The following is a 13415-nucleotide window of genomic DNA, read 5'->3' as shown; positions in this document are numbered from 1 at the left end:
AACCTTCTAGCACCTTCCATAAATGCACCGGATCATTTTCAAACTCATAAAATGACTTCCTATATATGAATCTTATTCTCCGGACCATTCCGGAACTCCTCGTGATGTCCGGGATCCCATCCGAGACTTCGAACAATACTTCGAACTCCATTCCATATTCAAGTTCTACCATTTCAACATCAAACCTTAAGTGTGTCACCCTACGGTTCGCGAACTATGTGGACATGGTTGAGAACTCTCTCCGACCAATAACCAATAGCGGGATCTGGAGATCCATAATGGCTCCCACATATTCAACGATGACTTTAGTGATCGAATAAACCATTCACATACGATACCAATTCCCTTTGTCACGCGATATTTTACTTGTCCGAGGTTTGATCATCGGTATCACTCTATACCTTGTTCAACCTCGTCTCCTGACAAGTACTCTTTACTCGTACCGTGGTATGTGGTCTCTTATGAACTTATTCATATGCTTGCAAGACATTAGACGACATTCCACCGAGAGGGCCCAGAGTATATCTATCCGTCATCGGGATGGACAAATCCCACTGTTGATCCATATGCCTCAACTCATACTTTATGGATACTTAATCCCATCTTTATAACCACCCATTTACGCAGTGGCGTTTGATGTAATCAAAGTACCTTTCCGGTATAAGTGATTTACATGATCTCATGGTCAGAAGGACTATGTAACTATGTATCGAAAGCTTATAGCAAATAACTTAATGACGTGATCTTATGCTACGCTTAATTGGGTGTGTCCATTACATCATTCATATAATGATATAACCTTGTTATTAATAACATCCAATGTTCATGATTATGAAACTAATCACCCATTAATCAACAAGCTAGTTAAGAGGCATACTAGGGACTCTTTGCTGTTTACATATCACACATGTATCAATGTTTCGGTTAATACAATTATAGCATGGTATATAAACATTCATCATAAACATAAAGATATATATAATAACCACTTTTATTATTGCCTCTTGGGCATATCTCCAACACTTTCGCCCAAGCTATGAGAATGACCATCATATAACAAATATATTAAACATAATAGGAGATAAATGGCCCCCCTGTAGAAGTCCTTTCAATGTCTTAAAATTGTGTCCAATATCATAATTAAATCCAATGCCAACACTCCCTCCATGAACAAAGTGTGCAAGCCATTCACACCACTTTGGCGGGAATCCTTCCATTCGCAAAGCCTCCCATAGAAAGGACCATTTGACCTTATCATGCTCCTTTTTCGAAGTCAATCTTAAAAAGAACTCCATCCATTTTCTTCCTATGAATTTCATGGATAGTCTCATGAAGTACCACTTACCCACACGATTATGTTCCTCCCTATAATGAAAGAAGATTGCGTAGGTCTAATAACTTTATGAGCAACCACCGTAGCTCTATTAGTTTCGACCTTCGTGGAAAATTTAAAAATAACTTGAGAAAGCAAATGGGCCTAAATTACTCAATCCTGCTAGTGTCTTTCTTTTTTTGGAAGATGAGTGATAACTCCAAAATTTAATTTGAAAATGGGTAAATCACCATCATGAATTTGAGAAAATAAGGCCATTAAGTAAGATTTAATGACCTCCCAATTTTTTTTGGTAAAACTTCGCGGAAACCTGGGTGCTTTATTATGCTCCATTTGAGAAATAGCCTCCCACACCTCCTCTTTTGCAAAAGGCAATGTGAGGATATCCTTCTCTTATTCAGAGAGTTGTGGAATACCGTGAGTGACGTCCTCTCTCAAGATAAACTCACACAACTCCGGAGCCCCAAATTTTTTTTTGTAGTACTATGTAATATAGACTTTTAGATTCTCTTGACCTACAATTTCCCCCTCATCTTGGTCAACATGAAAGATCCTTTTCTTTTTATGTTTTCCATTCGTAATTAGGTGGACATATTTTGTATTATTCCCGTCCTCTTGGTTATGCTTCACTTTTGCGCGTTGAGCCCACTTAGATTCATTCTTACGTTGAAGTTTCAAAAGGTCTCTATCCGCCTCCTTTTTTGCTGCCCCCTCGTCTGCATTAAGAGGGAATGTTTCCGCTTTGAAATCTAACTTTTCTATTAGAAGGATCAACCTCTGTTTCTCCTTCCTATATGGGCCACTAAGATTTTTTTGTCCACCATCCCGAGAACTGTCGTAGATGACACATCTTATTTTCCCATCTTTCGACAGGTGTTCTAGCAGACTAAATATTAAAACACATGTTATCTTTTTTGTTGAATTACAATTTTAAAATGTTGCGAATCATATATGCGCATGTTTTTTGTAGCATCTTTATTTTTTATTTTTTGCATAACCACTTTTTTGTTGCATTACTTCCGTTTAAAATGTTGTGAAGCTATTGTGCATGGTTACACCGACTTCATAAAAGATGTTGTGAAAAAATATTCCACTACCACGAATTCATTGCATTACTATTTCGAAATGTTGTGAAACTTTTTTGCATTTTTGTAAAATTTTCGCAGTAAATGTTGTTTGTGAAGATTTGTCACAACATTTACCTTAGGTGCCCGATCCAACAACCTGATCGTGATTTTGAATAATTAGCATAAACTACCACTTCAGTGGCAACATTTATCAAATGGTATTACTTTAAGTTTTTCTACCGGTTCAGATGATACTTTTTGATAAGAGAATTGAACGCGAATTGACAACTAGCACTATTGATAATGTAGTACATATTAAAATATAAAATATCCAACTTGCAGCCCAATTAATAAGAGAATCTTTAAAAAAGGGAAAAGAACTAGAAGGTCTTCTTCTTGCACTGGTCGCGCACGGGAGAGGCACGGTTCCACGTCGATGATGTCGCCCGACCACCTTGCGTTGGTCGACACATTGACCGACACGGGGTAATGGACCTCCTCCACCATGTAGCGCCACTCTCCCGTCTAGGTACTATAACAAGCTATACAACGACAAGTTTTTCCCAACTCTAGTGAGGCAGGGGCAACGACGACGCCGCACCTTCAGCTCTCTCGAGTGCTTGTATTCGTTGCTAGATGGTCTAAAGATCTTTGTAATTTTTATTAATTTTAGGTTTTTTTTACTACTAAAGATTATGAATAGATCGGTGAACTTTTTGAAAAATGGTTCAAGCAAAATATATACGGACATGCCAGTTCAAATCTGAATATCCACTTTAAGCTATAAAAGAAAGTTACATTCGTAGCCCAGGCCATCCAGTTTTAGGAGCCCGATAGCTCGTGACCGTCCATTCGTCCAACCGAGGCCAGGCCGCCTTCTCGTAGGCTCCAAGCCCACCTGACCCAGTCTCAGTTTTTCTTTCTTGTGAAAGGCGTAAGAACACAGTGAAGCGGCTTAGAACCTCCGAGAGAGACGACCCAACTCAGAAATCGCAAGCGCTTCTACTCCCTCTCTGCACTTCCGGAGCAGCACGCACCAGATGGCCGCGGCAATGGAGGTCGACGCCGGCGCAGAGAAGCCATCGGAGAAGGAGCTCTTCCTCGCCGCGGAGTCGGGCGACGCCGACGCCTTCTCCGCCCTCGCCCCCGCCGACCTCGCCGCGGCCCTCTCCCTCCGCAACGAGGACGGCCGCTCCCTCCTCCACGTCGCGGCCGCCTCCGGCCACCCCAAGGCAGCCACCCGTCTCCGCTAAATCCGCCTCGAATCTGCTCGGCCTCCGGGTTTAGGGTTCTGACGCCTTTGGGGGGAATTTTCTCGTTTAGGTGGTCACCGCGCTTCTGGCGGCGGGGGACGAGGCCGCGGCGGGCGCCGTCAACGGGAAGGACGAGGAGGGCTGGGCGCCCATTCACTCGGTCGCCAGCAGCGGCAACGCCAAGATCGTCGAAATCCTGCTCGACCACGGTATGAAACCTTGCTGTTTGTGCTGCAGGCTTCTACAGTATTTTGGTGAAATTGGTGTAGGATGAGTTGATATCTTCCGATGACACTTGCTTGCACGGGCTATTTCTGCCAAGTGCGGTAATTAGCAGGGTTACAAATGCAGATGGCATGCTTTTTGTGAGGTTGAAGAGCATGATATTGTTCCCTGGAAATGTGCGTCCTTAATATTTGGCTGATTTGTTGTTACATTTGAGACTGGGTGTCGCTAGATGAATGATAGTTCCCTGATTTTTGGCTCAACTTCCTGTGCAGCTGATAAAGGTTATTTAGACAGGAGGTGGTTACAATGGAACTGCTAGTTTCGTTACATATCAGGATCCGTTTAGTAAGTTGGTGTAAATTTGGGTAGTGGTATGAGCTCGTTATTTCTGTGGTGTTTATTTTTCCAGGCAAAATTTGTCAGGACTCTTGAATATCACAAGATGTTGTCCTGGTGACAGTTCATATTCAGTACTTGCCCTATCATATCATATGACACTCTAGTTTATATCAATCTTGCAAGAAAATAGTTCTGCCATGCATGACAAGGATAGGATTGATTTAGAGGAAATTTTATATATTCATTTCTGAAAAGTTCCTGCCGAAGTAAACATATCTTCGTTCTGAATAAGTTTCTAAGTGAATTCCTATTCTTCAGAAAAGTTAGCTCTGCAGTCTACAGCAATGTATAACAGCGTAACACATTGGCCTAACTCTTTTGCAATGAAATTAGTTCTCCTACTACTTCCTAAAAATTATCCTGCAGACTGCAGCAGACCTGTTTTTTGTTATAAGGGATTAAGGGCGTGTTTGGTTTGTTTTTGGTCTTTGTTTATATCGTTGCCAACATTTTGATATGCATAACATTGGCCAACTTATAGGGAAAACTTTAAACCAGAATTTCCGCCAGCCAAATATTTTTAGTGTAGGCTTGGAATTAAAGAAAAACATAATGCATCTGTTTGAATTGGCATTCCAGTAGTCTAAATTTTGGTCCTCTTAAGTTCTTCCTAACTAAATTTATAACACCAGGTGCCGATGTTGACTTGGCTACTGATGCTGGCCGAACTGCTCTTCATTACACTGCTAGCAAAGGACGCCGTGCCATTGCTGAAACGCTAATAGCTCGTCATGCAAATGTCAACAAAAAAGATAAGGTATGCAAACTTCTAATGATATAGGAGGGATACCATGGGCAAACTCTCAAGCCTGAGTTTCATTTACAATTATGCTTTCGTGGCTGGCCAGAAAGATTCAATTGCAATAAAGAGAATCAAATGTTAACATTTAGTTGGTCAATAAATAAAAATACAAACAAAAACTGAAAGGTTTACAGCAGAATAATCTTTTGTGGACATTTACTTCTCCAAAACATATCTGTCCTCTTGATCCTGTTTGGCAAAGAATATGACTTCCATCTATATCTAGGAATACAATTTATCATTTAAGTGTAAATGGTCTTTTTTTTTTGAAACCTAAGTGTAAATGGTCTTGTTCAGCACTTCTTGTGAAATATGTTTGTCCACTACGTACCTGCTTTATACATCTTCATTGCCGCCGCAGTTTTAATTGACTTGGCAGACATGTAATTTTAAATATTGAATTACTATTTTGTCAGTTTGGCTGCACACCGTTACACAGAGCTGCAAGTACTGGAAATGCTGATATGTGTGAATGCCTGATCGAGGAAGGCGCAGATATTGATGCGGTTGACAAGACAGGGCAATCTCCTCTAATGCACGCCGTTATATGCGAGGACAGAGGGGTACTTTAATCTTGCTCTCTTGTACTACCTCATCATTGGCACCCATAGGTTATTTGATGCTCTTTCAATTTCAAATAGTTGGAACCAAATAATACCCTAAGACTTTTGTGTTCTTTTTAATGTGCACCCTGAGCATCCACTTACTTACGTTTAGAATACCGTGGCCACGATGTTAGGCTGCCTTGGCGTTTAGGCCACTGTGTTGACCACCTGGTTCGTATTGCCTTGCAGAAGTTCATGTAGTAAATCCTGATATCTCGAGGAGAGCAGGAATTGGTTTGTTTTGAATAGGCTATATACTTGATCGATTATCTTATGATTGCCCAAGTGAATGGGCCTGTCTTTATTGTTATTTTAATTCTTGTACTGCAATCACTTTGTAGGTTGCCCTTCTGCTAATTAGACATGGTGCTGATGTTGACATTGAGGATAAAGAAGGGTATACTGCACTTGGTCGAGCAACCGATAGCTTCAGACCTGCGCTGATTGATGCAGCCAAGGCAATGCTTGAAGACTGACAAATGCTGTTGCTGCCCTAAGGTGAAGAAAAGAGGGGAGACCATCTGGAATAGACAAAGTTGCCCTTGAGAACAATTTTGTTATGTACTCCCTGTTTTAAGTATCTGAACACTTGCCATCTAGAAAAATCAGGTTGATCAACTAGACTTAACACTCATGGTTAATGATTCTCGATTTGGCATTTTAAGGTGTTATTAGTGTGATCTCGCAGTTCTTCAGCTGACTTTTACTTGCTAACAGTCGTCTTGACTTTGAACAAAATAAGAACCTGGTTCACTGGCTTTGCCAAATGAACTTGTTCAGCTGGGCGAAATCGATATCCGTATTGTTGTGTTCAACACATGTATGAGAGTTGGCCCTTTTATTTCACTGAAAATCTTTGAACAAATGATAGAGTATGTTACAAGCTTGGTCTTCCAATACCTCGGGAAGTGTTTTGTTGCTGTTGTGTGATGCTTCGTTTAAGCCCTGTCATCGCTTCCACTTCGAGTCTTGAAGTCCTCGTTTAGAGGGCTTCCTTGACACTGTCAACTCATCCTGGAATGCTCCTGTTCGCACCTCTGACTCATTTCAGCTGCTGCACATCAAGCTGTGCCGTTTATCCACGAAGCTGAAGAAGTGGGGCACAGCAAAACTGAATAATCTTAAGATCAGGACAGAAATTGTTAATGATCCCATTTTTAACTTGATGTTGCAACAGACAGTAGGCAGCTCTCTTTGGAAGAAAACTTGATCAGTAAGCATTGTGCCTTGGCTTGCGGCTTTGGACAGATGTATGTGGCGTAAAAAATTCAGACTTCTTCCGTTGAAGGAAGGAGATTGCAATTAAAAGAAAATTTACTTCAGAGCTTCAGCTAGGAGAAGAAAAAAACTACTATATTTAATTTATTCCCGCTGAAGCTGATGACAACAGTCCAACTTCTGTCCAACATGGCAAACAGCAAATCTTTGGGGATCATTTCAATAACCCTTGACTGACGGTCGCCTCGGCATCTCTAACATCCTGTTCCAAAGCCGGGCATTGAGGGTTCGATGGCTCATCATGCAATGAACCTGCCATGATAAACCATGGATTGGGCCCCCTTGTCCCTAATGACAAGGTCTGCCTCAACTTGTTCCAGGCCTCTGACTACGATCAACGTCAGAAATGGAAAACGCACCTCCTTCTGGCACCACCAATTTTTTTCAAGAACATGCAAAAGGCTTGGATGTCTTCCATGTTAAGATAGAAAGAGAGTTTTGATTACAAGATTAGGACCCCGACACCAATCACATGCGATTTAATCTCTCTCCACCCACGGCCACAAATCACATAGCTAATTACCTCCCGATAACCCACACAAACCCGCTTTCTTCCACTGCTCGAAATCTTCAGAGATCTTCCGGCAAACCTCCAACAGCAGCGTTGCAAATCTGTCAAATACCCGGCTGTTTCTCTCCAGCCACAAGCGTCTTGCCACAAGCAGGATGAGCGCGTTCAGCTCCTGCCAGAGAGGGGGAGGAACACTCTCCGCCAGCGAGCTCCACCACATAGTGAAATCCACCGTCGCCTCCGGTGTTAGGCGGTGGAGCCTGTATTTCAGGAGCCTGTATTGGCAGTCTCCGGCTCCTGGCAGCAGAGAACACATGCACTTGGGTGTTGCATGCCTCTCCTCTGAAGCCTATCAGCAGTCCACAGTCTGTCTTGTATGGAGAACCAGAGATGCAGTTTGTGAACCAGCGGTGCTCCTTCCTTCCATAGCTCAGCAGCCATGGGCGCGCACATACACCTAGAGAAGAAGGCGTTATTGGCGGACTCCGCAGTGTATACTCCAGCAGAATTAAGCTTCCAGGTAATCTCCATGGGCTGGTTCTTCGACAACAACTCCCCGCCTTATAAACGCACGAGGTGTGCTTCGGTCCCCTCCCCCCCCCCCCCCCTCCTCCTCCTTCCCTCTCAACCACTAAAATTGAAGAGATAAATTAGCACGCAAAGTGGTATCGACAGATCCCAGCCGTCTAGGGGGGGCAAAGTTTGAAGAGGGGGACACTGAAGCAAAAAGCCTACACGCGCACATCCATCAGAAAAGAATCACTGTCAATGTTAACCTGCATTCACTACTAATTTTCTGACGAAATTTATGCTGCTTTGGGACATGATTGACAACCTCACCATTTGCTCTCCTGATGACAACTTCTTCACATGGAAATGAACGGCTTCCGGTCTCTACTCAGCTTCTTCATCACATGACGCTCAATTGATTGGAAAAATCCTACGCATGAACTGTTAAAACATATAGCCTAGCCCTTTCCAACAGTTCGGACTTTTGGAAAACTTAGCTAGTGCATCAATCTAATATGGTATCAAAGCCAAGAGGTCTCAAGTTCAAACCCGGCTAACGCACTATTTAATCTACTATGAATAGTTGCAGCTCCCGATTACCCACGTCTAGTGTCTTCCCGTTTGTCCAGCCTAGACGTGAGGGGAGTGTTAAAATATATAGCCTAACCCTTTCCAACAGTTCGGACTTTTGGAAAGGGCTAGGCTATATGTTTTAACATGGCTAGTGCATCAATCTAATATGGTATCAGAGCCAGGAGGTCTCAAGTTCAAACCCCGGCTAACGCACTATTTAATCAACTATGAATAGTTGCAGCTCCCGATTACCCACGTCTAGTGTCTTCCCGTTTGTCCAGCCTAGACGTGAGGGGGAGTGTTAAAATATATAGCCTAGCCCTTTCCAACAGTTCGGACTTTTGGAAATGGCTAGGCTATATGTTTTAACATGGCTAGTGCATCAATCTAATATGAACACACATACTTTCACACATGTACATGTATTGGCCTTTAATCCTATGTGAAGGGTAGCCCCTCATTCCCAAAACATCCCTCCAAAGTGAAGTTCGCCCCCTCTGTCACGTTGAGCCTGAAACAAGTCTCTACATGGCCGCTATCCGGTGCTATGCAAGAGAGGTATGGCGGCTGTTCTTGAACTGGTTTCAGTTTAAATCATCGTTAGCCCCCATCATTCAAACTGACAGCCTGTAGAGCTGGTGATCTGATATTGTTGCAAAATGGTACTTCATCTACTTGCAAGGCCTGGAACTCGCTTACTATAGCCACCTGGTGGATGGTTTGAAAAGAGGCAAAGAGCGCAGCACATGTATCTTCGACAACAAGCTGGTTGATAAGATTTAGGATGGACTACTATCGTAGCATCTTGCTGGTGTCAAATAACCTTTTCTTTTTTTTTTCTTTTCGAGAAAACGCAAAAGGCCACGTCTCGTTTCATTGAAAAGGAAGAAGAGTATATACAAGCCTAGAGACCATCTGATTAATTCTTCTATGTCTGTTTATGGTCCCATCATAGATTCTTTCATCTAATTATTTGCTTTTTGATAATTGCAGAATTGCAGCCATGTCTTAGATTGTTCAAGAATCCTCAATGAGACTCTGTACTTGTTTGGAATGATTGGAATCCGCAAAATAGCAGATGGCTGGAGGCGGGCGATATATCTAACCGACTCCGTTTGCGTAGGTGGTCAATTATTTCACGTGACTCCAAAGAATGATTTTTTGGAGGCTGTTCAAAATAAGAACCGACCGCGGCGTACTTCCGATGACCATCTGCGAAAAATCGTTTTATTACCAACTATCGCTGGGAGGCGGATTGGATCAACACCTCCGGCCTACGATAGGGAACCGCCTAAGATGGCTGGTTCTGTAGCAGTGAGTTTGTATAAATTTTCTTACATAATCGTTTACTAGAAATCTCGCTATTAAGATATTTGTTAGGACGTACCTGATAGATATATCTACCCAACTATTAAACATATTTATGTACAGATTAATGTTGATGTAAGAACAAGGACAATTTAATTTGTCAATGTTGTGAATAAAAAAAAGTTTTCATACAAAATAAATATGTCTAGCCCAATGCAAGTAGAATTAATGTCCATTGCAATGAGAAAACAAGACAATTAATATTGGTAATATTTTATATTTTATTAAATATGCTATATGTGGAATGAAGTAGCTACGATTATGAAGATTATATCATAATAAAATAAGTTACATAAGAGTATAAAAGTTTAGTATAAATTATATTTATTGAACTAGTTTTGACTCCAAAATAATTATTTGGACCGCCCTGTTCACGCTTTAGCATTAGCATGAAGCCACTTGTTAATAAGAAAAAGTCTTAGTTGAGTAAATCAGACAGTTCTTTTTTGGTACTTTGGAACTAGTTATGCATACTACCTATGGCCAAATGATTGATTTCTCGACAATGTGTATGGTACTTGTGCAAGTTGTGCTCGGAAATATGAACACAATATTTGTTGCCGTCACTTTTGGAATGAGTTGTATACCTCTAAATCTTATTTGATAAGACATTATGAAATTGCCAACCTATGTGTAATCTTGGCTAGAATAATCCTTTATGTCTTAACTTTTCTCCATGGTTTGGTACTTGGTGTAGCTAGTTTACTGAGGTTGTTGTCCCAAGTATTGTGCTCACGAGCCACCAGTCCAAAATCCTAGTTATGACCATCAACTTTCTAATATTCTTGAATAACTCGATGACAACCGTTTTTTCCTTCGGAGATTAACAATTGCATCAAAACTTGGTGGTCTTATGTTAGATTGTAGTAGTAACTATGTTTTATATTGTGTATGAACTATGTGGTTTCTAATATAATATATTTGAACTATGTGGTATAAATTGTATTGTACCACCTTTTTTTTCAGAATATGTGCCTCAGCTTTATCTAGGTACAACCGTTTTGACGTGAAGATACATCTTGTATCTAGAAAAAGGATAAGAATTTGAACGGGCATCAAAAATTTGGTGACGGCATGAGGGTTGGATATATCATGGTTACGCTAGTGCCGTGCGTGCTGGACGGGCGTCAATTGCGCAAGCACGGCATGCCTAAATTGTAGAGAGCTGCCACATGATCAGTACGTACGACTAGTTTTCATTTCTGCGTGGCGTGCTTCCATGTCCATCGCGAGTGTCACCTCACGATCCAAAAGCGCCGATTCTTTTGTCTCGTAGTACTACCAAGAAATGGTTGCTCCAAAAAAAAGTACTACTCTACCAAGAAATGCAGCTGCTTCACGGCGACAGTGACCAGCGCAAAGCTCGGTGCGCTCCACCTCCACATGCACTTCACTGCTATCACGCTCTTGGCGCAAGCAGTTGAAAACGAACTTATTTTTCTAGGGAGCTGAAACCAGCATTGGATCCGTTCGATCCGTTTGGGGGTTTCAGATATGGAAACGGACTGGACTTTCCCGTATAGGGATGGGAGCTTTCGTCAAGCTTCTGCGCTGCCCACAGATGTAGGGGAATTCACGGGCGGCAAGGTACCTACAAATGGGAGAATCCAGCGATCATCTACCCCCTGCGATCTGCATTTAGACAAGGCCATGTGGTGGTGTCCAACGCGAACGCATGCGATCTACTGCTGCGGCGAGTTGCGCCGTGCCGTGGCGGTGGCGCCGGTCGATATATCTATCTGAGTTGGTTTCCTTATCCAGATCAGGCAATAATCTAGACCCGCAGACTGAGCTGGCTGGACTGGCGGCCTGTGGTGGGGAGTTTCGTAATGAAGACGAGAGCAGTTATCTAGTGGTGGCAGCCAGCAAGTACTAGTGACGGTCGTTAATCTCTACTCCTACCTGCCAAATCATCCGTGTCACGGTCACCTGTTGCCGCATTTCCTGCTCCTGCGTGCCAGTTCGGATTCAGAACCAGTTGCACTTGACAAAGTTCAACCAAAACGTGATCATCAGCCTGTCACGTGAAGCAAAGTAAGGACATTGCGACGTGATACTTGAGTTCACTCGCCCTCCCGTGTCGCCGCCATGTGGCGGCCAGGGGGAACACTACCGCGCCGCCACCGCTCCCCCACCCTCTCCCCCTCCCCTCCCTTGCTGCCGCCAGGGGGCGCGGTCAGGCAAAGCATGGCCGGTGGCGGCAGCGGTGGGGATTTCTTCGTAATCTCGTGCATGGGCGCGGCTATATCGTCGCGGATCTTCTTGGTGTCTCCGGCGGCAACCATGGCCATCCTGGGATGGTCGCCGGCGTGGAGGCCCGATCCGAATAAAGGTGGCGGTCCTAGGGTCTCTCTTGGGCGAAGATGAAGACCTGCCGGAGGCCTGCCTTTCATGATCTGGCCGGAGTGTTGAGTTCCGGAAGGCGCCGCCGGCGAATGTAACAGTGCTTCTACTGGCTGGAGTTTGCTGGATCGGTGATATTCGGTCGTGCGTACTTATGCTTTTATTCCGATCGTTTGGTTCTGGAAGGAGCTGCGCGAAGCTCTTTTCTGTGTTGACACCAAGTGACAGTTGACCCATGGTGAAGTCAGAAGAAGAGAATATCAGGAAGGCTGGATCAAAGGACTAGCTAATGGAAGTTCAAGTCTTTGCGTTATTGAGGGGCTTGCTTGGTATTCCAGACTTCGCAACTGTGGTATGAAAGTGGGGGCGGCAGCACATGTGAAGTTCAGAATCTTATCTTTCAAGGTGAAAACCCAAGGTCTAATCTTAACTGGCCGTGCTTGGCAATGTCTTTGTTGAAGGCATTGTTTTGAGAGCGGTGACTATCTTCATGGTAAAAATCTAAGATCTTTGATCGGACGACGACGGCGCTGGTGCATTGTTCCCTTTTTGGAGCAGTCGCTTTTGAAGAGTCTAAATTTCAGGCGTTGTCTTGGTGGTGGATGTATTACTGTTGCTAGGGCTATGATACTATAGCGAAACTTTTATTTCTTAGTTTCTTTTTTCTCTTTTTTGGTTGTGTACATCTATAATGTTATTAAGACATTACATTGTTGTAAAAACTAGGTGTAATTTGTATCATTTGATATTAATATATTTTCTTTATCGAAAAATCAGTCTGTCACATAAGTAGTATTACTGGCATGGACACTTCATACTACAAGGGAGCCGAAGAATTAGTTTAGCAGTTAATACATACACAAATTCATCTTTCTCTCTTTTTCGAGTGCACCTCAGAATTATTTTAAAAAAGCTAAGAAGATGCGCACAATTGGTCCTTGACTTGGGACAATTGTCAGAACGTTCTGATACTACTTGAGCAGAAAGTGAAAGCCACCCGGAGACCAATCACGATGTCGCAGCGTGTTTATGTTGAAATTCCGGCTGGTGGCCGCGCGGAAACCCGCTGGCTTGGCGTACCACTCGCACAGCATTGCAGTAGAACAGAGCTCAACTAATCACACTCCAGTAGTAGAACAGAGTAG

At 43.0% G+C, this 13415-nt stretch overlaps 1 protein-coding gene across 1 annotated transcript; it reads left to right on the top strand.

The window, feature by feature from the left end:
- Positions 1-3371: 3371 nt before the first annotated feature.
- Positions 3372-6367, top strand: LOC127292762 (uncharacterized). The gene is made up of 5 exons (XM_051322220.2): positions 3372-3632; positions 3724-3862; positions 4913-5037; positions 5499-5645; positions 6029-6367. Exons 1-5 carry the CDS (start codon positions 3441-3443, stop codon positions 6161-6163), a joined length of 738 nt encoding a protein of 245 aa, XP_051178180.1. The 5' UTR covers positions 3372-3440; the 3' UTR covers positions 6164-6367.
- Positions 6368-13415: the final 7048 nt, after the last annotated feature.

The sequence above is a fragment of the Lolium perenne genome, chromosome 4, assembly GCF_019359855.2.
Source record: "Lolium perenne isolate Kyuss_39 chromosome 4, Kyuss_2.0, whole genome shotgun sequence".
In the NCBI taxonomy this organism is placed as follows: Eukaryota; Viridiplantae; Streptophyta; class Magnoliopsida; order Poales; family Poaceae; genus Lolium; species Lolium perenne.
The sequence above is the reverse complement of the archived record's forward strand: the minus strand, read 5'-3'. Positions and strand labels throughout refer to the sequence as shown.